The 24,465-nt window shown below is 46.6% G+C and overlaps 2 protein-coding genes and 1 long non-coding RNA gene across 9 annotated transcripts in view; 1 reads left to right on the top strand and 2 right to left on the bottom strand.

The window, feature by feature from the left end:
• Positions 1–9,527, bottom strand: part of MTMR9 (myotubularin related protein 9) — a 32,590-nt gene extending 23,063 nt beyond the window's left edge. For all 6 annotated transcript variants that reach the window (XR_007888994.1, XR_007888996.1, XR_007888995.1 and 3 more), the window contains exons 1-3: positions 9,020–9,527; positions 5,588–5,696; positions 4,770–4,895 (exon numbers count right to left, since the gene is read on the bottom strand). Coding sequence is in view for 3 of the 6 variants with exons in the window: in XM_051614384.1 (XP_051470344.1) it covers positions 4,770–4,895; positions 5,588–5,696; positions 9,020–9,204 (420 nt within the window). In the remaining 3 variants the exon portion in view is untranslated. The remainder of the gene's footprint in view (positions 1–4,769; positions 4,896–5,587; positions 5,697–9,019) is intronic.
• The window catches only part of LOC127382597 (gallinacin-13-like), a 592,294-nt gene that overhangs the window by 330,459 nt on the left and 237,370 nt on the right, over positions 1–24,465 (top strand). The window lies entirely within an intron of this gene.
• The window catches only part of LOC127382606 (uncharacterized), a 156,291-nt gene that overhangs the window by 58,452 nt on the left and 73,374 nt on the right, over positions 1–24,465 (bottom strand). The window lies entirely within an intron of this gene.

Genomic DNA, 24,465 nt, shown 5'->3' with positions numbered 1-24,465 from the left:
CAGTTTGTGCTTTTAATACACCAATAATGATGGTTTTTTATAGTTTTTTGGGGGTATCTATGTTAAATTACAGCAGATTTCATATGATGGTGGGCAATTTGTTTGGAATGAAAAAAAATACACATAAACACCTTCCTGCCAGAGAGGATGTAGAGGAAGCAAAATCAGAACTCCATGGTATACTTTTTTGAGAGACTGCCTGTCACCAATATCACCAGTATGAAAAGAAATGGAGCAGCATCAACCTGATTTATCTCCTACTTTGGTAACTTAACCCTGTCCATAACCTCTTCTCAGCATTTATAACATGAGACAGATGATACTGTTATGTCATTCACTTTATAATTCACTGTTACATGGGAAGGATGGGGAGCACAGCAGCAATTAGCATCATTTGTCCTCTGTAGCATAGTTACTTCTGCAGAGATCCAGTTAACCTCTGCAGTGCCAGCTTCACACTGCTAAAATATACTCCATGAATCAAACTATAGTAAAACCCAACAGTGTAAGTCTCTTTCCTGGCTTTTGCTTGGGGCACGTCTGGAATTTGGAAGAAAAAAATTGCCATTACTAACTGGAAGAGCAAAGGAACATCAATTCAACTATGTGCAGCAGCAGCTGCAGACACAGGAAGGAGTAAGGACTGCAGGGAAAGGGAAGACATGGACCTCATCTTCAGACATCACCTGATACACTGTATGAAACCCAAGTACAAAGTTAACATTTATTTCTGCCAGCAAGAAATCTGTACTTTAGAGAATGGGGAAAAGTTAATTCTAGTTAAAGCTAGAAGCAGTGAAGGATGGGAGGTGAGCAGAGGGGAGGTGAGCACTCCAAATAAATAAATAAATAAATAAGAAATATTTTCTTAAACACAAGAAAAACTCTTACATTTCTACTTTCCTTGTGCTGTTACTTGCTTAAAGATACTGATTTTCAAATGTTACTGAAAGGCTAAAACAAGTTATCCTTCCTCCTAAAACTTAGTAACTGCTAAGAGAAACTGTTTTCTATACAGTGTGAAACAAATCAAGCTCTACTAATAAGCCTTAAATGTCAAGAAACCAACTAGGACCTTGAAGGATCCTGCAAAGCAGCAATGACAGGGGTCATTCCCAAGGAACAGGCAAAAGGCAACAAGCCCTGTTAATAACAGATTGTGCATGGACAAGAAGCATAACAACAGATGCAGGCAAAGATTGATGCTTGTCTGAGAAGAGCAAAACATGGTTACCCACACCATTGTAAACTCAGCCCAAAGCCAGAAAACTCAGCTTTTTTAAGAACCTCTGGGACAGCAGATAAAGCATGGCTGAACTGTCCAGAACCCTGAATTCTTTCCTACAAAATGGAAAAGAAATAAAGAAGAGAAAGAAGAAAGTGAGTTTTGTTGCATGAAATCTCTTAATATCAATAATACTTTTAGTGTACAAATTTCTCAGAGACACTTCACTTAACTCTGGAAATTCAGTTTCCTCTTAGAGTTTGCCTTATCCTGTAGTTGTGTAAGTTGCAAGAAGAGAAATCTCTTTCCCCTGACCTATTAGCTCTTCTCTGACTTCAGAAAAATCTGAAATATTTTGCATAATGTGTATACTCTAATTCCATTCAGCCACTCACTGGTTAGGCAGTAGCACAGAGAAGAATATGAATTTTCACACATATTCACACACTGGCTACGATGATGATTGAAGGATTGGAACACTTGCCTTACAAGCAAAGGCTGAGAGACCTGGGCCTTTTCAGTCTAGAGAGAAGACTGAGAGGGGGGATCTAATTAATGTCTAATAAATACATGAGGGCTGAGTGTCAAGAAGGCAGGGACAACCTCTTTTCACTTGTGCTCTGGGACAGGACGAGGGGCAGGAAGTTCCACCTCAACATGAGGAAGAAATTCTTTAATGTGAGGGTGACAGAGCACTGGAACAGGCTCCCCAGAGAGGTTGTAGAGTCTTCTTCTTTGGAGATTTTCAAGACCTATCTGGATGCCTGAGTGATCTACCCTAGTTGGTGTGCGGTTTTTTGTTTTTGTCCTGCTCTGGCAGGGGGGGTTGGACTCGATCTTTGAAGGTCCCTTCCTACCCCTAATATCCTTTGATTTCACCTGGCATATCTGCAACCAACCCAGCTGTAGTGTACTTCAAGCAAAAAACACAACACACACAACCAAAAGCTGGATGAGTAAACTTTACCTATCCTGTGAAGCTTTTTACTCCATTCATATATTTCTGTTTTTAAAGTCTCATCTCACAGTGCAATAACTTGGAGCCTGCAGGCACTGTGGAGTTTTTACTGTGACATTTAATGAAACATTGAGTTGATTTCTTCATATGACTTAATTCTCAGCTAAACTACTCCTGTTGACACGTTGGACTTATCAGAAGAGCAGTTCATGGAAAGACACTTGTCAAAAGCCCTGCTGATCTGGGCTGTAGGTTATTCCCAAGAAAACAAACAGGTAGCACACATGGTACCAGCTATCAGCATGTAACAGCCCACAGCAACTTAATTCCTGCAATTTCTTTAGATCAAATCATGTTGTTTGCCTTGACAGTTCTTCCTTTAACACCTCCATGAACTAAATGTCCAAGAATGTTGTGACAGTATGGCAGGCTCCCTAACCTTGGAGCTGGGCCAGCAGTTGCTTGAGTGTTTGATAGCAAATTCCAGGGGCAGTGCTGGATGACACATTCAGATTGGAGCAACATGCAGGGGGTATGAATGTTGGGAGAAAAACACCTTTGGCACAACACAAACAAAGATAAACATGTACATTATTTATTATACAGAATAATACCATCATATATTAGCTGATTTTTTAAAAATGTTATCTAACTTTTCAAAAATCTTAACTTTCCTAGTTTTACTTTGCCATTATAGAATGTGTCAGAGCTTTAAAACAACTCTCCTGTAGCAGACAAACGTGGAATGAAAACACCACTAGAGCTGCAGTGTGGGTGAAATGCAGTTTTTGACAAGTTGTTATCATATTGGGGTAGGCAAGGCATAACAAAGCCAGATGGATGGTTTAGTGGAGAGGGAGGTAACCTTCAGAATGCCACTTATTTGGCTGATCTATTTTTTTTTTCTCCACTATGTCATTACTTGTTTTAGTCTGTCACATAAGAAAGTTTAATTACAGGACAAGGAATTTTGGGCAACAGTATTTTTGTGTTGTTCAGGAAGTGTAAATCATCTGCACGTGGCTTTTGCCACCATTAAAAATTAGGTACATCTGAAGTTTTGGGTTAAAAGCCATGAATTAATCAACAGCTGGTACATGTGCAGATTTTAAATAAATTAGTTATTGCCCTTGAAGTGTAAAGCTTTAAAGTAATTAGGTTTTTAAATGCAAGCCTTCCAAGGAACATATGCTCAGAAAGCCAAGAGATCCACAAATAAGGTAGCAGTGCACTTTTAAACCTCCAAAAGGAAAAAAAAAAACAACAGCATATCAATGGATCCATGTTAGCACCTGCATGCTGGTAAATAAACCATCAAAAGTGACTGGATTTCTGAAATCTCAAAAGGATTTCAACTACACGTAGAAAGCAAAACATGAACAGAAGAACAACCATCTCCTGCCATCATTCATTGAGCTTTGAGGGATTTCCTTCTGCTGCCTTCAATCCTGCTCTCACAACTCCTCCCTCCTCACCAGATAGCACTTCAGATGCTGGCCTTTAAATTCTCATTGAAATGCATGCAGGCTTCCTCTGCTGAGTTGGGAAAACACCTGCTGATTTACCTCCAAACAGGAGGACGCTCTGATCACATCTTTGACTTCCCCAGCTGAAATTAAAACCAAAACTGGGGGGCTAGTTATTATAACAGGTCAGTTTGTGTGTCTTTTGACAGTGGATGAAGATGGAACATGTGAGAGTACTCCAATTAGGAGATAAAAATAGGAAGATCCCTGAACTCCTTTAGTTTTCCAGTGATTTCATCACATGAATCTGGTCAAGCAAATTATATTACTCAGTTATTAGTCATAAACAGGAAGTGATCAATGCTGCAGACAAAATTAAAGAAATCCATGTCCTTAATGCTGCACTAATGGATGTGGTCTCAGAAACCTAAGATGATGCAGCAAGTGCATTTCTTTTTTGTGAAATCAAGACTGGGAACACAAAGATGCTAACCCAAGGCACCATTAAAACAAGTAGGATCCTGCAACTGAGACAGCTCCCACTGTATCAAATGCAGCACCCTAAAATGAAGTTTGGATAACAGATACCACAGGCAATGCCACAAGAACAATTCCTGCCCTCCAGGTACCAAAATACTACCAACATGTGCTCATGGCACCTGGAGGAATATGACTGAAAATTCCCTGCTGTCTGAAGACTCCCAGGATTTCCCCAATGTGGATTAGAGTGAAGAATGTTTCAAATTTGGCATCTTTATCTACTGCCATCTTCCTAGAGAGTTAAGAAACCCTCTGCAATTTTAAATTTGCTCATACAATAAGGAGGGCCACACTCAAAGGACAACATTTCCTACCTTCGTGTCCCCTCAGGCAATGATTAAACAGGCCTCAAAACTCCATTAGTAGAAGATAAAAAATGCTGAATAGGAATATTTAGCACATAAACAGAAATGCCTGATGTTTACATTAGCAAATATTTGAGCAGCATTCACTTCTCACTCAGGCACACAACTGCTATTTTTGTCATCTAAGATTTCCACTCTGGACACTACTGGGTGAAATACTTCACAAACTACTTGCTCAAGTATATCCAAGTGCAAATCCTTATGATCCAACTTACCACTGAGCAGAGGAGCTCAAATTCCTGGTCAGGCAGAAAAGAGCACCAGCCATCTTCCACGATTTCAAACATGGGCCGGTAGAAGAAGGGATACATGAGTGTGACAGAATCCAGGGTGGAAAGTGCCTGTGGGGGAAGAGAGAAATAAACAGCCACTTAATTCATTCAAACTGCTATTTTATTCCAAGAAACTTGAGGCAAATAGAATTTTCCTTTCATATTGGTGATGCAAACCTAAGCCACCCAAAAACACCCAGCCATTAAGCTTGAAACACCAAGTTACCTGCAAGGTGGTTTAAGATACATCAAAAAAGCAGCACAAACAAAAGCAGATGATAACAAGACAATATAACAGCAACTAAGGATCTGTACAAACAGCACCATTTCTGCAGGCTACACTGTGTAACAGTGCACTGCAGGATGAGAAAGATGCACACCGAGCAGGTATAACTCATAGGGCACATCCTACATGGAATTTACCTGGTTACGAACAACAGGACTCGAACTCAATCACTTGATGTTGTTTGAACACATGAAACTCATCCAGTCTGGTTTGGGTTTGCCTCCTTATGCTCCAACATAATGAAGTTGAGCTTCATTTTCCCAAATATTGTTGTAATATATTTGATCAAGAAAACATGTAGTTTGTGTTTTTGTTTTTAAACAATATTTTACCAATTGAAAGGAAATATCTCACAATTCTCATATGCCTTCCAGAACAGTAATTAAAACTTTCGTAACCAGGAAAAAAGCTGTGAAGGTTTGGGTCTGATCAAGATCTGAGAATATAAGTGTTATTTATCATTATGAATTCTTACCTCAATGGAGCTAGCAATGTTCAAGCACTCCTCCATCCCAGGTATATCCAGCTGGATAATGCGCAGATCCTTGCATTTTATAATGATGGTACCTAAGGAGCCCACAAACCTACAGCAAGACAGCAAGAAATGTCTCATAAGAACAGCATATTCTAATGCATGCTGAGGCATTCTAGTTTTTCCCACAACATATGCCTACAAGACAAAAATTCCTTTAGTAGTTGTGTTTGCTATATCATCTTTCCAAAAAGACAAACCAAACTCCTCTATTCGGTGTCTGCAAGTTGTGCTCTGCTTCTTTTCTTTTAATTCCATCCTTGTGATAAAGCAGTGAGTGGAGGTCTAAGTGTTACAAGACAGAAGAGAGAAGGCTTTCCTCCCAGCTTGCTTTAAACCATGAAATAAAAAGTATGCTTGGGTATTTTCTGGTAGTATGCAAACTTCAGCTGCAAGTTTTGAGTTTCATGAGTGTGTTGAAGCTTTGAGGATTGCTGAAGACATTTAAATAGAATTGAATTTTTAAAGTAACTACAGTCTGGCTTTGTCTTATCAAGAAAGTTTGGTTTCTGATACCTGTGGTCCCATGGAGACGTTCATTCTGCAGACCTCAGAGAAGTTAAGGTCTTATCACTGGGTGGCAGAGTACAAATCAACTTGGACAAAAACCTCTAAGTTCCAGAACAAACACAGCACACAGACGCCCTCTCCAGTCTTCCTTACAGGCTACAAAAAGTGCTGACGATTTATTTTAGAATTAGTGTTATGGCTGAAGGGTTATTATCTATTTCTTCTGTGCAGACAAAGAGGAAACATGCAGAACCAGTTAGAATTTGGATAGTGCTAAAGGCTGAACTGCAGACATTTTGACAGAGAAGCTCTGCAGCTCCAGCCTGTGCCCCGTGTGTCCTTCCTGCAGGGCCACTTCACAGATCTCCAGGGTAATAACAAAGCACAGCTACAACACATCACCAGGCTGGGTTTCCTCCAAGCAAAAGCACAACAGACTGTTCCACTTCTCAACAAACCCTACAGGTCATGTTTAAGTTGCTTCAAAAGCTACGAACATTTAAAAAGCAGTTTGGGAACCATCTGACAACTAGAGAAAGCACAGCTTTGTACAAAAGATACTTCTAACGTGGGAGTGGGAGAAGAGATTTTATGAAGAGATTTAATGAGATTTCCAGTACCTGAAAGGGCTACAGGAAAGCTGGGGAGGGGCTTTTCACCAGAGAGGGCATTGATATGACAAGGGGTAATTGTTTTAAACTGAAAGGGCGGAGATTTAGGCTAGACATGAGGAAGAAATGATTCACCATGAGGGTAGTAAGATAATGGAATAGGTTGCCTAGGGAGGTTTTGAAAGCCCCCTCCTTGGAGGTGTTCAAGGCCAGGTTGGATGAGGTTTGTGTAGCCTGGTCTAGTGTGAGGCATCCCTGCTCATAGCAGGGAGGTTGGAACCTGATGATCTCTAAGGTCCCTTTCAACCTTAACCATGCTTGATTCTATGAACCTGGCACAATCTCACACTTGTTGTGAACTAATAACCTGAATCGGTGCCAAACTGGACCTTGCTACAACCTATACTGGTGTAAGAGCCTTGTTATTCCATTCTCTCCAGCACTAAGAATAAACTCTTCCCCTTTTATACAGTAGTTTTCTTGCAGTTACATTCACACAAAGCTACTCCCAGGGAGGGAGATATCCACTCCAGAGACCTTCTAGAAACTCTGGCTGGCAATAAGGGCTGCAGTCCACAGACATCAATAGATTTGTAGACATATAACTCTACTACAAATCATGCACTGAGCTAGGAACAGGCTACTCCCTCACCACAGTTTATGTTCCTTGCTCATTTGGTATTAACTTACAATGTAATTGCAATTAAGATTAAAACAAGTTTTAAAAACCCATACAAAACAAAGCTTGTCCATAGTAATTTCCAAAGGGCAGCTATGGCTACTTTAGTACCAGCAGGATGGAGGACAAGGCCAAACCATCCCAATGACTGAGCAGTACTAGATGGGAACAGATTTCCTCAGGTTTCCACCACTCTGTTCCTCTCCACCCACAGGCCAAGACGCAGAATTCCTCAGAAACACTCAGAGAAATCAGGAAGGTGGGAAGAAACTTAATCAGCATCCAGTAGTTCACCAGTTCTCAGATTCTGAGGCAATCTGGCATTTCTAATCTCTGCTGCTTGATTTAGCCAGTCTTGCTGGCAGAAAGGAAATCGGTTCTTCCAGGTTGCTTCAAAAGGTAAGGAAAAGAGAGGGCTGACTTTGTCATTAGCAAAAAAATATACTGAAAAATTAAAATATCATGAGCAAACTGAAAAAAGGACCAAAATGAGGAAGCAGGAGACAATGATGGGACTGACTCTCAATAACAAAAGAGTGATGGGGCAACAGCAGATGTAAAGCAGAGAGAAGTGATGGTAAGATGATTCATCTCTGAAGTCCCTGCAAAAAAAGGGGATGGACAGGAATAAAACAGAGAGCTGCAGCTACAGCTCAGCTTTACCACATCATTCCCACAGGAATTATGCTGTTACAATGTTATCGATTCCCAGGAGCAGTTGGAGGGGTGTGGGGATGATGGTGTCAAGCAGCAGGAGACTGATCTGGGGCTGAGAGAGTCCAGAACTCACTCCTGCCATCCGACTTCTGGGGTGACCCAGGGCAAATCACTTCACCAGCACCTCGGCTTCTGTCTCCATGTAAAGACTCCTCCCTTATCACAGAATCACAGAATTTTAGGGGTTGGAAGGGACCTCGAAAGATCATCTAGTCCAACCCCCCTGCCAGAGCAGGGTCACCCAGAGCACATCACACAGGAATGTGCCCAGGCAGGTTTTGAATGTCTCCAGAGAAGGAGACTCCACAACCTCTCTGGGCAGCCTGTTCCAGTGCTCTGTCACTCTCACAGGAAAGAAGTTTCTTCTGATATTTATATGGAACCTCCTACACTCCAGTTTGCATCCATCACCCTTTGTCCTATCACTGGTCATCACTGAAAAAAGCTTAACTCCATCTCCCTGACACTCATCCCTTACATATTTGTAAACATTGATGAGGTCACCCCTCAGCCTCCTCTTCTCCAAGCTAAAGAGACCCAGCTCCCTCAGCCTTTCCTCATCAGGGAGATGTTCCACTCCCTTCAGCATCTTCGTGGACTCTTTCAAGCAGTTTATAAAGGTCTTTAAACGTAAAATTTCCTACTCTACATATGAAAAGACACCCCCCAAAATCTAAGATGCAGATGTCAATACCCAAACAGACAGAGAACCTGCGTTCCCTGTGCTCCCCCTGTCTGGCCTGCCTCCTCCCCAGGCCTGGAGGTGAGAGACCCGAGGTGCAGGCCAGCCTGGACGGGCAGCCCTCAGCCCGTGAGGCGCGACGCGGGGCGGGCCGGCGGGGCCCGGAGGAGGCCTACCGCTTCTCCAGGGAGTCGATGTTGGAGTGCAGCAGCCACAGCTCCTCCGCGTCGTTCTGGCGGCGCGAAGAAAAGATGAGGTGGTGGCCGGTCAGGCAGAGGGTGCCCTCCACGGCCGGGTGGGACGGGCGGTGCAGGACGGCCTTGTCCGCGCGGGGGGTCTTGATCAGCTCCGCGAACTCCATGGGGAGCACCGGAGCGGGCCCGGGGGGGCCTGTGCGGCAGGGAGCGGGGAGGGAGCTGCGGGAGGGCCCGGGGACGGCCTCCCGGAGCCGGGCGGGCCTGGAGCGGCCAGCGCAGGATGCGGTCCTGGCTCCCGGGACAGGCCGCAGCCGTCGCCCCCCCCCCGGACGGAGGGGAACGAGGCGCGCGGGGCCCGGCGGGGAGCGCCGGAGGGGGCGGGCAGGGCGGGCCCGGCGGCAGCGGCCGCCCCGGGCCCCCGCAGACACCCGGCGGAGCGGGACCGGAGCGGCCCCGGAGCGGGACCGGAGCGGGACCGGGGGGGATGGATGGCGGCTCGGCCCCGGATGCCGGGCGCTCACGTGACCCGCCTGGCCCAATCCCCGCCCCGCCCCTCCCCGGAAGCGGCGCGGCCGCACGGAGCTCGCGCCCGCGGCACGGCCCGTTCCGGCGGGGTGGGCGGGGCCTGAGAGGGAGGGAAGGGGGGCGGGGCCTCCGGGGCAGGGGCAGCCAATGGGGAGCGGGGAGGTGGGCGGGGCCAGCAGGAGGCGGGCGGGGCTGGGACGGGGACGGGGACGGGGACGAGGATGAGGATGAGGATGAGGATGGGGGGGAAAGTCTTCGCTGTGCGGGTGGGGAGAGCCCGGCCCAGGCTGCCCGGGGAAGCTGCGGCTGCCCCATCCCTGGAAGGGTTCCAGGCCGGGCTGGATGGGGCTGGGAGCAGCCTGGTCCCTGGGAGGTGTCCCTGCCCGTGCAGGAGGGGTTGGGACTGGGTGGTCTCCAAGGTCTCTCCGGAGCCGTCCTGGCCTGGGGTGGCCCGCGAGCAGCCCCCGAGCTCGCCCCGTTCCGCACGCCGCTGGAGGCGGGTAGCGCCGCAATCCCGCGTTTCCCCTGGGAGCGCCGGCGGGGCTGGGAAGGGCCGCCCCCCCCACCCCCCCACCCCTTCACCCCGCGCTTCCCGGCAGGAGCGGGCTCCAGGGCTCCCGGCGGTGACAGCAGAGCCGGACACCCGAGGAGGCTCTTCCCGGTTCCTGCCGCCTGCCCAGCAGCGGCCGCCGGACGCCGCGGGAGGGTGCGGGGCCGGCGGTGATGCCCGCGGGGCGGGCCCCGATGCGGCTCCGGAGAAGAGCGAAGCGTGATAACCCGGGTCATGGGGCAGTGCCGGGGCTCCCTTGGAAGGAGGTGAAGAGCTGTCGGGGACCAGTCCCGCCCGTGGTTGTTTGGGTGGTGCAAGTTCAAGGGCGCTGAGTCCCTGCAGGAGGGAGGCGGCTGGAGGTGTCCGGGCAGGTGGTGACAGCCCGTGCCGGGCAGCTGCACCTGAGAAGGGCTGCGCTGCTCTTCAGACAGAGTGACCCGAATTCTGAGGCTCACCTCTGGTGGTGACTTCGTTCTGAATTTGTCCAGGCTGTTAGCTGGGTGTCTTATTCACGCTGGCAGCTCAGGTGATTTCAGTACCTGAGAATTATCTGGAAAGTCTAACGAATGACATGTTTTTTTCTCCTAGATATATGCAAAGATTCATGATAAGGAAGATTAATTCTCCCCTTACAGCAGTGGCAATGATCCACATCACCAACCCTTCCAAAAGAGAAGGGGATTCTCTCCCAGGTCTAGAGATAACAGGGCATGGAAATTAAAATAAAACCATGTCTACGCTGCAGCTTCCAGTCCAGTGCTGAGATGGGCTGGAAGCAGCACAGGACTGATCCTCTCTGCATCTTACTGGGCAGACTGGGAACCTTTTGGTACGAATCTGGAGCTAAACATGAACCCCCACCTTCAGAGGATAAGCAGGACTGTGAAAGGGCTGCTGCTCACCTGTGCAGTTTATCCTGGCTGAAGGGTTGAGGTTGTGCAGCCTGGAGAAGAGAAAGCTCCGGGGAGACCTTAGAGCAGCTTTTTCACACAGAAAGGGGGCCTTTGAGAGAGAAGGAAACAAACTTTTTACCAAGGTCAGTATCTATAGGACCAGGGGTGGTGGTTTAAAACTGAAAAAAGGGGATATTTAGGCTAGATATAAGGAACACATTATTTGCTGGGAGGGTGGTGAGACACTGGCCCAGACTGCCCAGAGCAGCTGTGGCTGCCCCATCCCTGGAAGGGTTCCAGGCCAGGTTGGATTGGGACTTGGAGCAAGATGGTGTAGTGGAAGGTGTCCCTGCCCGTGCAGGGGGGTTGGGACTAGGTGATCTTTAAGGTCCCTTCTAACCCAAACCATTCTAGGATTCTGTGATTCTGCTTCCCTGCCCCTCACCATGCACAGCAGTTCTGGAGATTCCTCTGCAATAGCAGAGGGAGGGCTGGTGTTTTGGGGGTATCCTCAGCTTCAGGAGAGGTGTCTGAAATCGCCATACATCTCCCTTGCAATCAGCTTATAGGCATTAACCATCCTGGATCTCCTAGGAGACTCTGCCCAGACTCTCCGTGTTCACCTCCTCTGTCCCCATGGCCCCCACAGCCCCCATCCCCACAGAGGACCACCAGGCCCCACAGACTGAGCAACAGCTGCTTTCTCTGTGGGGTGGCCTCCATCTCACTGGCAGTGCTGTGGGGAGTTACGTTTATTAAGAGCATCCTCAACAGGATCTTAGACTGCTTTGTGTTAGAAAGGCCCTCTAAAGGTCGCCTAGTCCAATCCCACTGCAGTAAGTAGTGACATCTTCAACTAGCTCAGGTTGCTCAGAGCTCCATCCAACCTGACTTTGAATGTTTCCAGGGATGGGGCACACTCAGCTGAAGAGTGACCAGAAAGGAAAGCAAAAGCTTCAGCCCCATGGGCAGCAGGGAAATGTCATGGCTGCCTCCATGAAGGGGGGGAAAGGAAAATTTGGGCAGTGGCTGCACACCCCACAACTAATTACAAACCTAGCACTTCCCCCTCATTAGCCCTGATGACTCTGCAAGCCCCAGGTGATGTGTGCAAGTAGAACATCTCTCTCCCAGCTCAGAGGGAAAAAAAAGCACTAAATACATTCCCCAAATGGAGAGCATATCAGATACTACACTGACTAAAAGGAGCCAGAGGTGCTTTAGAAATGAGACTGAAAAGAGGGGTGACTGGCCCTCTGGTGGGTTTCTCTGCTGCCTTTTGCTGTGTGCTTTAGGGAAAGCAAACTGCTGTGTGGCAGAGCCAGACGACTTGCACTCCAGAAAACTTGGCTCAAACCTCAACTCTTCCAGTGGAACATCTGAATATTGCAGTGAGTGTCATCCTGCTCTTTTGGACTCATTTTCCCTCCTGTAAAATAAGGATCAGTAATGTTTGGGGCACGCTCCTTTCCTGTGCTGCATTTCAGTGCTGCCTGGCACGGGGCAGCCCTGGTAACAGTCGGTGAATGTTCTTAGAGTCTTCTGAAGAACAGAAGGTGTACAGGACATTGTGAAGAGTACAACGTGTCTCTTGCGCAATAAAACCCCACCAACCTGACACAATTTTTTGTTTGTCCTGCACAAATTGTCCTGTTCTGCCTTCCCAAAGCTCCAGCAGAGGCTGGGCTGTGCACACCACCATTCTTAATACAGCCTCGTGTCAGGGGGTAGAGACTTGCCTGTGTGAGAGAGAACTTGTGCAGGTATTTGTGAGGATGCATTTTTTTACAGAATCACAGAATCATTTTGATTTGAAAACACCTTTAAGATCATCAAGTCCAACCATTAACCCAGCACTGCCAAGTCCACTGCTAAACCATGTCCCTCAGCACCACAGCTACACGGCTTGGAAATCCCTCCAGGGCTGGGGACTCCACCACTGCCCTGGGCAGCCTGGGCCAGGGCCTGACAGCTCTTTCTGTGAAGCAATTTCTCCTAATATCCAATCTAACCTCCCCTGGCACATCTTGAGGCCGTTTCCTCTTTATTGGTTGTTTGTTACTTGAGAGAAGAGACCAACTGCCCCCTCTCTCCAAACTCTTTCCAGGGAGTTGTAGAAAGCAAGAACATCTCCCCGTCCCCTCAGGCTTCTTTTCTCCAGGCTGAACACCCCCAGTTCCCTCAGATGCTCCCTATAAGACTTGTGCTCCAGACCCTCCCTGAGATCCGTTGTCCTTTTCTGGATGTGCTCCAGCAGATAACGAGTTAATTGGGGCTCACCAGCTGCCAGGTACCATAAGCTTTAGTTGCTCTGAGAAAGTTTCCTAAGAAACAGCCTCCCTAGCAATCAGAAGCAGCATGCACATCTAGAAAGTGTCCAACCAGAAGGAAATGCAGCTAAATCAGGACTCTCTGCCAAATGCCCAGAGATTCCTCCTGCCAGACCCCTAAGCACCCAGCCATCTGCTTCCTTCTACCCCGTAACGTGTCTTGAAGAGGTTTGCAAAGAGGCTTGTTTGGCCTCAGCAGAAGGGGCTCTTCCCACACAGAATCACAGAATCATTTTTCCAACCAGCAGGAACCTCAGCAGACTGCCATGACCTCTCAAGTATGATGGACAGAGGCTTAGGAACTGCATCTGCCAGCTCCCTCAGGACCTGTGGGTGAATCCCACAGATTTATGCACCTTCAGGTTCTTTAGATGGTCATGAACCTGCTCTACACCTACAGTGGGGGTAATTCATTCTCTCAGTTCCTGCTTTCACCTTCTGTGGCCTTTGTGTTGAGGCTGGAGCACTTGCCAGAGAAGACTGAAGCAAAGAAGTCATTGAGGACCTCAGTCTTCTCAATATCCTGTGTTGCTACCTCTCCCATTTCCTTCAGGAGAGGGCCTACACTCTCCTTGGATGTCCTTTTCTCCCAAACATACCTAAAGAAGCATTTGTTTTTGCTCTTAACATCCCTGGCAAGATTTAATACTAGCAGGGATTTGGCTCTCCTCACCTGATCCCTGGCTGCTCAGACACCCTCTCTGTAATCCTCCCAGGATACCTGCCCTAGCTTCCACCCCCCGTGTGCTTCCTTCTTCAGTTTGAGCTTTTCTAGGAGCTGCTTACTCTTCCTTTCCTGTCTGGAGAGCAGGATGAGGAACCATTCAGGTCTCTGGCCACTCTTCCTGCATCTCCCTGAAGGACCCCAGGGCACAGGGCAGATCCTGAGCAGGGGAAGTTCCTCTCTCTGGTTGCACTTAGTTGGTCTGGATTCCTCGGTGAGACAACATCTCCTAGATCAGAGGCAGTTATCATGATTTTAGGGTTTTCAACAAGCAAGCTCTCCTCCACGACACATACTCATATCAGCAGGGTTTTGCCTGTGAAATCCAAGAAGTAATTGGCTGCAGAATAGCAGAGAATCACCCTCCATATGCTACAGTCCCATGACCGTTTGCCTTTTGGATGAGCACTAGTATTTTTTGGGCTCTCTATTTGCTTGTTTTCATTCCTAAAATAGATTGTGATCTTCTTATCCAGACACCCAGCTGCTTTACCCACTGGTATCTTCCTAGGAAGAGAAGTGAAAGAGCAGCAGAGGCAAAGTAAAGGATGTTTGTGGCTGAAAATCATCCAGGATGGCAGTAACCACACCTGAAGGGATAAATCCAAGGCAGCCATGTGGCCAGCTGGCATGGCCAAGCCATATGCAGGATATTCAGATCTCCTGGCTGCCTAAAAAGGGATCCACAGTGGGTGGGTGGCTGGGTGTCAGTCCCAGTGCTTACTCTTGAGCTCTGCCTAGGAGCCAGTTTGCCCAGACCAACAGTGTTCCAGGGGCTGTGCTGTATTTTAGGTCTTAGCCTGGCCCTAGCACCGTTTCATTTACTGGTGTGGATGTAGCCAGAGGTCTGGAAAAGAAAGAGGCAGAAAACAAAACCCTCCCATAAAGCACCAGATAAATTATTCTATTTATATGAAATTTGTTACGATGGCAGGAGAGTCAGCTGAAGCTGATTTATCTGTTGTTTTCCACTTAATATCTGTCAGTATGTCTGAGCACACAGCTTCCCTTCCTGCTTCTTCACTAAAGCCTGTCTGGTATAGATGGTTGCCCACAGATTAGGTTCATTCTCTTTTGAGAGAAGTGTCACCTCCTGCTCTTGGGCCACAACAACCCCAGGCTGGAAGAGCACTCCAGGCTTGGGGAAGAGTAGCTGGAAAGAGCCCTGCAGAAAAGGACCTGGGAGTGTGTATTGACAGCTGGCTGAATATGAGCCAGCAGTGTGCCCAGGTGGCCAAGAAGACCACCAGCATCCTGGCTTGTATCAGGAATAGTGTGGCCAGCAGGAGAAGGGAGGTGATCGTGGCCCTGTGCTCAGCGCTGGTGAGGCCACATCTGGAATCCTAGGGTCAGTTTTGGGCCCTTCACAACAAGAAGGACATTGAGGTGCTGGAGTGAGTTTAATGAAGGGCAACAGGGCTGGTGAAGGGTCTGGAGCACAAGTGTGATGAGGAGCAGCTGAGGGAACTGGGGGTGTTCAGCCTGGAGAAAAGGAGGCTGAGGGGAGACCTTCTCACTCTCTACAACTGCCTGAAAGGAGGTTGGAGCTTGGTGGGGTTGGTCTTTTCTCCCAAGTAAAAAATGATAGGACAAGAGGAAATGTCTGGAAGCTGTGCCAGGGGAGGTTTAGATTAGATACTAGAATAAACTTCTTCACTGAAAGGGTTATCAGGCCCTGGTACAATCTGCCCAGGGCAGTGGAGTCCCCATCCCTGGAAGCATTTAACAGACATGTAGATGTGGTGCTGAGGGACATGGTTTAGTGGTGGATTTGGCAGTGCTGGGTTAATGGTTGGACTTTATGATCTTAGAGGTCTTTTCCAACCAAAATAATTCAATGATTCTTGGGAGCTGAGAAGAGGGAATTTGCAGGTATGGGAGAGCTTCCCAGTTAGCTCTCCTGAAACCACAGGAGAATGTTGAACTGGGAATCTGGCAACCAGAGGGTGAGTGGGCACATCTGAAGTCAGACTGCAGGAGGAGACAGCCTGGCAGGATGCGATGGAGCAGGCACATGTACCCAATCCTGATCCTGCAGACACAAGTGTTCTTTGGATCTAAATTTCCCTAATATATTATTTTTAGCAGAATATTCTTTTTTATTTTATTTTTTTGCAGAAAATAGCTAGTTTCTGTTGAAGATTTTCCATGTTCTCATAAAGAGTCATGGGACAGTGCATTGTGTCCAGAAATCTAACATTTTTTACAAAACTCTTTGTCTTTTCCATCTCAAGTTTTTTTATCTGAATTAAGTTTTCATTTGTCAGCCTGGGAAATGTCTGGACAATGAAAAGGGAATTTCGAGTTTGTATTTTCTTCACTTTGGGAAAATCCTTTCCTGTCATGGTATTATTCAGGCTCTCAGCAAAGACAAGCCCACAAGACTCTGCACTCTAAGAGTATCTTTAGGGCTGGTCATCTGAAACTCACAGACAGCTCGATGCCAAAGTTGTGTGCAATTATTCTGAGTGAGTGAGAACAATTGCTTGGGTACAAATTGTCCCCAGAACTTTCCTCAGCGGTCGTTACCATCCATGTGGGAAGGGTAGGATATCTGATATCATCTGCATTTGGCTTTTTCAGAAATTGTCAGGAGAAAACCCCAACCTTTTCCTTAGACTCAAAACCTATAGAAATCTGAAGAAGTATCAACTTAGGGGTCTGATAAATATTTCATGTGATGATGTGCCATGACCTGATTTGTTAGGTGGAATAATGGATTCTGTTGCAAATATTGCTCTGGATGCAATTTAACATTTGAGGGGGCCCCATGATCACTGAGTGCAGAGGGAGAAAAATCCTAATATCATAGACTCCCAGACTGCTTTTTGTTGGAAGAAACCTTAAAGATCATCGAGGAGGGAAGGAAGGAAGGAAGGAAGGAAGGAAGGAAGGAAGGAAGGAAGGAAGGAAGGAAGGAAGGAAGGAAGGAAGGAAGGAAGGAAGGAAGGAAGGAAGGAAGGAAGGAAGGAAGGAAGGAAGGAAGGAAGGAAGGAAGGCAGGAAGGCAGGAAGGCAGGAAGGAAGGCAGGAAGGCAGGAAGGCAGGAAGGCAGGCAGGCAAGGAAGGAAGGCAGGCAGGCAGGCAGGCAGGCAGGCAGGCAGGAAGGAAGGAAGGAAGGAAGGAAGGAAGGAAGGAAGGAAGGAAGGAAGGAAGGAAGGAAGGCAGGAAGGAAGGAAGGAAGGAAGGAAGGAAGGAAGGAAGGAAGGAAGGAAGGAAGGAAGGAAGGAAGGAAGGAAGGAAGGAAGGAAGGAAGGAAGGAAGGAAGGAAGGAAGGAAGGAAGGAAGGAAGGAAGGAAGGAAGGAAGGAGACAGGCTGAGAGATTCGGGGTTGTTCAGCCTGGAGAAGAGAAGGCGCTGGGAATACCTTAGAGCACCTTCCAGTATCTGAAGGGGCTACAGGAAAGGTGTGAAGAGACTTTTTACAAGGACATGGAGTGATAGGACAAGCAGAAGCAGTTTCCATCTGAAAAAGGTGAGACTGAGATGAGCTATTATGAAGAAATTCTTAGCTGTGAGGGTGGTGAGGCACTAGAACTGGTTTCCCAGGGAAGTTCTGACTGCCCCTCCCTGAAGTGTTGAAGGCCAGGTTGGATGGGGCTTGAAGCAACCTGGTCTAGTGGGAGGTGTCCCTGTCCATGGCAGGGGGTCTGGAACTAGATGATCTTTAAAGTTGCTTCCAACCCAAACCATTCTGTGATTCTATGATTTAAGATCAAATTTGAACAGGCTGAATTAAGGTTCTCTAGGCTGAGTGTCTAGTAGCTTAAGGCTATGATGGAAGCATTGCTCATCAGGCAAAAAAAGGGGCTCAGCATGGGAAAAAAGGTGCTCAGCATGGGAATAAATGTTCTCTCTGTTGGATGTTCAGAAGCGAAAATCCTTTCCTTTAGAATCCAATTAATGGTTCCAGTTAATAATGAATGAATGAATAAATGGCCAGGGTACCAATGCTTATATCTGACAAAGGGACTAGAGACAGGGTAGCCCAGTAGGGTCAGACATGCTCCCAGAAGCTGAAATGCCTTTTGTTCCCCTCCCTGTTGTAGGGAGTGGGATAAGTTTAGAGCAATGACTTGTCATTTCAGAAATCAAAAAGGACACAAAGTGAGAACTGGCAAAAAAGTCAAGCTGTGCTGTAACTCGCCAACAGTGCTGAAGCAGAGTCAAAGCTTCTTTAGCTGTAAGATCAGAGACAAAGCAGAGCTGCTGGCCCTGCTTTTGCTGATACAGTCTGGTATGCAGTTGGCCTTCACTGCTGCAAGGATACCCTGCTGACTCACATGTGACTGTTTGTGGTTGGTGATGCTACTAGAAAGAACATGTTTTTGAAAAAGGGGGTGGATTGATATAGTGAAATGGAGGAAATGTCACCTTGAGGCAAGATAAGGAGCTGAATCAATGTGCCTTATCAAAGCTTTGCACTGGGGAGTGATTCAGTTGAGGGTACAAGTATCTTCACAGGGAAAACATACCAATTTATAAATGCAGCTGTTTAACTGAACAGAGGGAGGCATAACCTCCTGATGCTGCTTCTTAGTTAAACAGAATAAACTGAGAAAGAAAGCTTAGTTCTGAAGAGTAAGAGCAATTAATAGTGTGAGTGATCATGTGTTAATTTCCTTGAGGTCTTCAACTCAAGACCCAATACTCTTAGCCAGGGAAAATTTTCACTGAAGGTGCAACTCCATGGCTTGTGAAGTCCAGAAGATCTGATTAAATATACTCCTCTTTCTTTCCTTAAAACTCAGAGACATTGTGGTCTTGAGCTACCCTGGAGTTTGCCCATACTCTTAAATTAACTTAAGCAGTGCTGTACTCCAGTCATAGGATCATAGAATTGTTAAAGTTGAAAGGGACCGTAAAGACCATCAGGTTCCAACCTCCCTGCTATGAGCAGGGACACCTCACACCAGACCAGGCTGCACAAGCCTCATCCAACCTGGCCTTGAACACATCAAGGCAGGCGGCTTCCACAGCCTCCTTAGGCAACCTATTCCAGTGCCTTCCTACCCTCATGGTGAAGAATTTCCTCTTGATGTCTAACATAAATCTCCCCTCTCTCGGTTGAAAACCGTTACTCCTCATCCTGTCACTGCCCTCTCTGGTGAAAAGCCCTTCCTCATCTTTCCTGTAGGCCCATCAGGTCCTGGAAGGTGCTCTAAGGTCTCCTTGGAGCCTTCTCTTCTCCAGGCTGAAAAGCTCCAACTCTCTCAGCCTGTCTTCATAGCACAGATGCTCCAGCCCTCTGATCTTCTTTTTTGACACTCTAGAGGGAAGGGAGGCCATCCAGATGAACCTCGACAGGCTGGAGAGGTGATCCAATGCCAATCTCATGAAGCTCAACAAGGCCAAGTGCAGGGTCCTGCACCTGGGTTGGAGCAACCCCAGGCACAAATACAGGCTGGGGGGAGAATGGCTGGAGAGCAGTCCTGAGGAGAAGGACTTGGGGGTGGGTAGTGGATGAGAAGCTGGACATGAGCCACCAGTGTGTGCTGGAGCCCAGAGAGCCAGTTGTGTCCTGGGCTGCATCAAAAGAAGTGTGGCCAGCAGGGCCAGGGAGGTGATTCTGCCCCTATACTCTGCTCTGGTGAGTACAGCTCTGGAGTCCTCAGCACAGTTATCATTTTGACATCTCCTTGCTGCCCAGCATGAGGTTGAGCTGACTTACACACGCCAAGGACTCGGTTTCAAATTTTCAACTGTAAAGAGCCAGGAGAGATAAGAGATCCCAGTTCCTTTTGCTATCTCACTATCTGAGTAATTCATCCCATTGTCTTTCCCACTTCTGGATGAAATGAACCAAGAGCAGTGGAAAAGGAAGGTCCTCTGGGCACCATGAGAAACCATATCTTGTTACAAGAACTAAGTGAGGACATTTATCTGCTTGTATGAAAATTTACAACAGAAAAGTTTCACAGATAGCTCGTAGGATACCCTTGAAAGGCATGAAGATACCAGGGGATAGGATGGGATGGGTTAGGGTAGTTTTCTTATTGTCCTCCTTCCCCCTTGAAAATGTGCCCAGCATCATTTATTACAGGTGATAAACAAGAGGTCTAGCTTAAACCAGCAGAGACCATCATGATTTAATTTTCTAGATGAATTATCTTTAGATTTAAATAGCAGTCAAGGTACCCAGTTTCTACAACTGCATCCATTCCATCTGCCTTTCCTGGAGCACCTCATTAGCAGTATCAGATGAGTCTAATTAATGTGGCAATTACCACTGCTGCACACTGGAAATCTTCAGTACCTGACACACTGAAGTAGGCTAGACCCAATCTCTGTTCACTGCTGAGCATTTTGGGAAATATTCATAAAAACTGGTAATTGCAAGGTAATGGAAAAGAAAAAATAAGCCCAGATTCATATTCATGATGAGAGACTGCACATTTCTTTTTACCACTTCTTAAAATGTTTACTTTACTCGTACAGAGGCAGGATCACACAAGGATCACAGAGGTCACTGCTCTTGCCGGGAAAATTTGGAAAGAAATAAGCCTCACAAAAACATCTGCACAAGGTCACAGGTCTGCCTGGGGGCTAATGATTCTAGACTTTCAAAAAAAAAAAAAATTTAAAAATTCCATCAAGGCTAGATCACATCCACTTCAAAAATACAGTGAAAAAATATGTTTTTGTGAAGAAACATAAAATATTCTTCCTCTCCTCTGCTGGCTTTTCTCCACCTCTGCTGTTTCTTCCATGGTGCAGAGTGGTTTCTCTCACACAACAGTTAACTCCTCCAGACTCATCCTTTTGGGTCCTTGTGCCTCAACTCAAAGGAGGAAATTATAGCTGTTGGTTTTGCATCCAGAAAAGATGAATCCACATAAAGTCTGCAGCTCTGGATGCTGGGCCAACATTAGAAACAAGTAGTGGTGTTTGTTTGCATTCAAATGGAAATAGCTTGAGTGAGGGATTCCCTGTTGAACATTTATAGCAACACACACATTCAGTAGCTACAAAATAAACTCTGCATCTGAAAAAAGAAAACAACCCACAGTTGTTTGTCAAGAAAAAAAAAGATGCTTCGTATAAGAGTAATTACTCCTTTTCCTTCAACTTTCCAGTAAATTGAATTATTAAATTTAAAAAGGTTATGAATGGTTAATTGCAGAAATGAGCAAAGTTATTTCCCTCTAGTGTTCATGGGAAACAAGAAAAAGAAGAGCGAAGGGAAAAAGCAAAGCTTGAAGGAGGGGGCTGGGAGGGTATGAACCTGTGGCAAATAATTGGGGGGAGACACAAGTAAGAGAGAAGGAATAGAGAAAGCAGGAAAGGGAGTAAACAAATGACAGGTGAGATATTGGAATGAGTCTTTTTCCAGTTTACTCTTCACCAATCTGAACATTTTGGGGCAAAATTTATGGGCATTGGAGACTGCATTCAAAATTGTCCCACTGCAACTTGCTCAGACAAGAGGACTCTGAAGGTGTTAATTCCTGATTTTGACTTTCCAGCTCTCTCTGTCCTCTCTAGTTTCCTAGCTGCTGTGTTACCTGGATGAGCATGGAGAAAAAAAAAACAGTGGACAAAATGCTCATGTCTGGAGGCCAGTGAACAGCTGGGTGTGCTGGGAACAAAGAAAAATACCCATCAAAAACAAAGATAGAGACATTGGTGCTTAGAGGTAGACTCCTGCCACCCACAGAAAGGAGAAACTTGAGCAAACCCTTCTCCAAAGAGGTGTTGTTTGCTTGTCAACTTGTGCAATGTCACCCTGACCTGCTAGTCCTTCTCACAAAGGCACCTGGCAGCCACGTCCATGCTCCAATGGGCTTCTTCTCAGTGCTTGCTGGCTGCCTTCACCAACCCGGACATGTAGGGACAATTTCCCCCTCCCCTAGATCCGGCTGCCGGGACTCACGGAGCTGTTCCCCAGAGCTGAAGGGATTGAGCCTGGGTGCCCATCTGATAAGCTCTGGGCACTGTCTGAGAGGCCCGGACACAATGGACAATACTGAGGCATCAGATCCATCATGGGGAGTAGTTTTCAGGTGTATCCATTCCTGACCAGGGCACTGGCAGTGAGGTCCACAGAACAATAGAACAGGATGACAGAATGGTTTGTATTGGAAGGGACCTTAAAGATCCTCTAGGTCCAACCTCCTGTCATGGGCAGGGACACCTCCCACTAGACCAGGTTGCTCCAAGCCCCATCCAACCTGGCCTTCAACACTGCCAGGGATGGGGCAGCCACAGCTTCTCTGGGCAACCTGGGCCAGTGCCTCACCACCCTCACAGCAAAGAGTTTCTTCCTAACATCTCATCTCCATCTCCCCTCTTCAGTTTGAAGCCATTTCCCCTCGTCCCATCATGACATGGCCTTGTCAAAAGTCCCTCAAGTTTCTCCCCCAGATTTGGTGGTCTAAGACATTTTCATCACAGTCATTTGGCTGGGTGTTCTGTCTCAATTCTGTTCTTATTTTTTCAGTATTGATCATGGCCTAAAGGAAATGGAGGAAAAATGGTTTATGTACAGAAGTTAATAAATTTCCAGTTACCATGGTGATGGTAGAAGGACATTTCAGAAGGTTGTTCTGATTCCTGTACTATCTAGAGTCTTCATTAAAAAATTGCATAATGGAATAAAGATTGTGCTTAGTGAATTTGCAAACAGCAGGTTGAAGGAGACTACAAGATGTTGGATGATACTAGAAATCAACATAATTTATTTTTTTTTGCTATAGACAGAAGCAATTGGTGGAGAAGGTGGAATAAGCAATATCTGACAGGCAGCTGTTCTGCAGAAGAGTTGTGGGAGAGCAGTGGGCAACAAGGTACTCATAATAGTACAATGTCCTGTTATAGAAAAGGCAGAAATCATTATTTAAAAACAAACAAACAAAAAAACAAACACCAAAAAGCCCCCAACAAAACAGGCTTATCACTTGTCAGGCACTTAATCCATTTATTACTCCAAACCACTAGAGTTTCAGGCAGTGTTCTGTTTGCTGCATAGGCCACCATACTTCAAGATGAGGTGGGATAGTTGGAGAGAGCCTAGAGCTGAGATGGTTAAGCAACAAAGACAATACAATCTGTATAAAAAGCCTGGAAGAACTGATATCATGACGGTGGGGGAAAAAAATTTGGAGCAATGATGCTCCACAAATCTGGAGTAAAGAGAACATAGGAAGGGAACAGTATATGACTAGGGTGATCCAGGTGAGAAACAGTGGGCTGAAACTGTGGTGGTGACAGTTCCGTGTTGTATATAGGATAGTGGTTCTAGTGGGATGGAAAATGGTGTCTTGAAGGAGAGGAAATGATGTGGTGGAGGACAGTTATTGATGGTATTTCCAAAGAAGCTTGAGAACTTTCTGAGAGGAGTGATTTAGGGTTGCAAGGAGAGCAAACGAGGCTATAGCAGGGACCCATCTAGCCCAGTGTCTTCAGCTGGACAGCAGCAAATAGCTGATGGTCAGAAGAGTGGAAGAACATACAGACTGGAAATCCCTTTGATTACAGCAGTCTGAGGTGTTGGGGTTATTGAATTGAATGAGGATCCATGTCATTGTGCTGAATGCCCCTCAGTGGATTTTATGGATTTCATGGAAGTACAGAATAATCCAGGGTATAAGGGAGCTCTGGAGATCATCTGATCCAGCCAGCTGCTTAGAGCAGAGCAAACTTCAAAGTTAGACCAACTTGTTTTCTGAACACTTTTACAGTTTCTTCCTCCACAGTATCCATGTCAATGAGCTGCACCGTCCCCTTGTGTGCAGTGTGGAAGAAAACTTTCTTTGTTCAGTGCATCATACTTTTGTTTGTTGTCTCTTGCTTCTCTGGTTATAACGAATGTAAACCCATGGTTCTCTCTCACTGGAACAGGCTCCCCAGAGAGGTTGCGGAATCTTCTTCTCTGGAGACTTCAAGACTTGTCTGGATGCTTTTCTGAGTGATCTGCCCTCGTTGTGTGTGGTTTTTTGGTCCTGCTCTGCTAGGGGGGTTGGACTTGATGATCTTTGGAGGTCCCTTCCAACCCCTAATATTCTGTGATTCTGTGGTTCTCTTTGTTAGGCCAATTACAGGTTTTACACTGCTGTCACATGTCCCCACCTACTTGTCTCCTCCTGGAGTGAGAGTCTCAACAGAATAACCATCCCGCTGTCTGAAAATAAGTCCCCAGCTTTCACCATCCCTGCTGTCATCTTTTGTACCTCTTCTTGTCCTACTCCAGGTTTGCAGAGACAGGGAGAGTAGCAGCATGCATAGTATGCAGCAGAAAATACCTGAACTCACCCCAGTACCTGAAGGGGCTGTAGGAAAGCTGGGGACGGAGTTTTGACAAGAGCAGGGAGTGATGGGATGAGGGCGAACGGCTTAAAAATAAAAGAGGGGAGATTGAGATGAGGTGTTGGGAAGAAATTCTTTGCTGTGAGAGTGGTGAGACAC

The sequence above is a fragment of the Apus apus genome, chromosome 3 (assembly GCF_020740795.1).
Source record: "Apus apus isolate bApuApu2 chromosome 3, bApuApu2.pri.cur, whole genome shotgun sequence".
Lineage (NCBI taxonomy): Eukaryota > Metazoa > Chordata > Aves > Apodiformes > Apodidae > Apus > Apus apus.
This window is presented reverse-complemented; position numbering and strand designations above follow the sequence as displayed.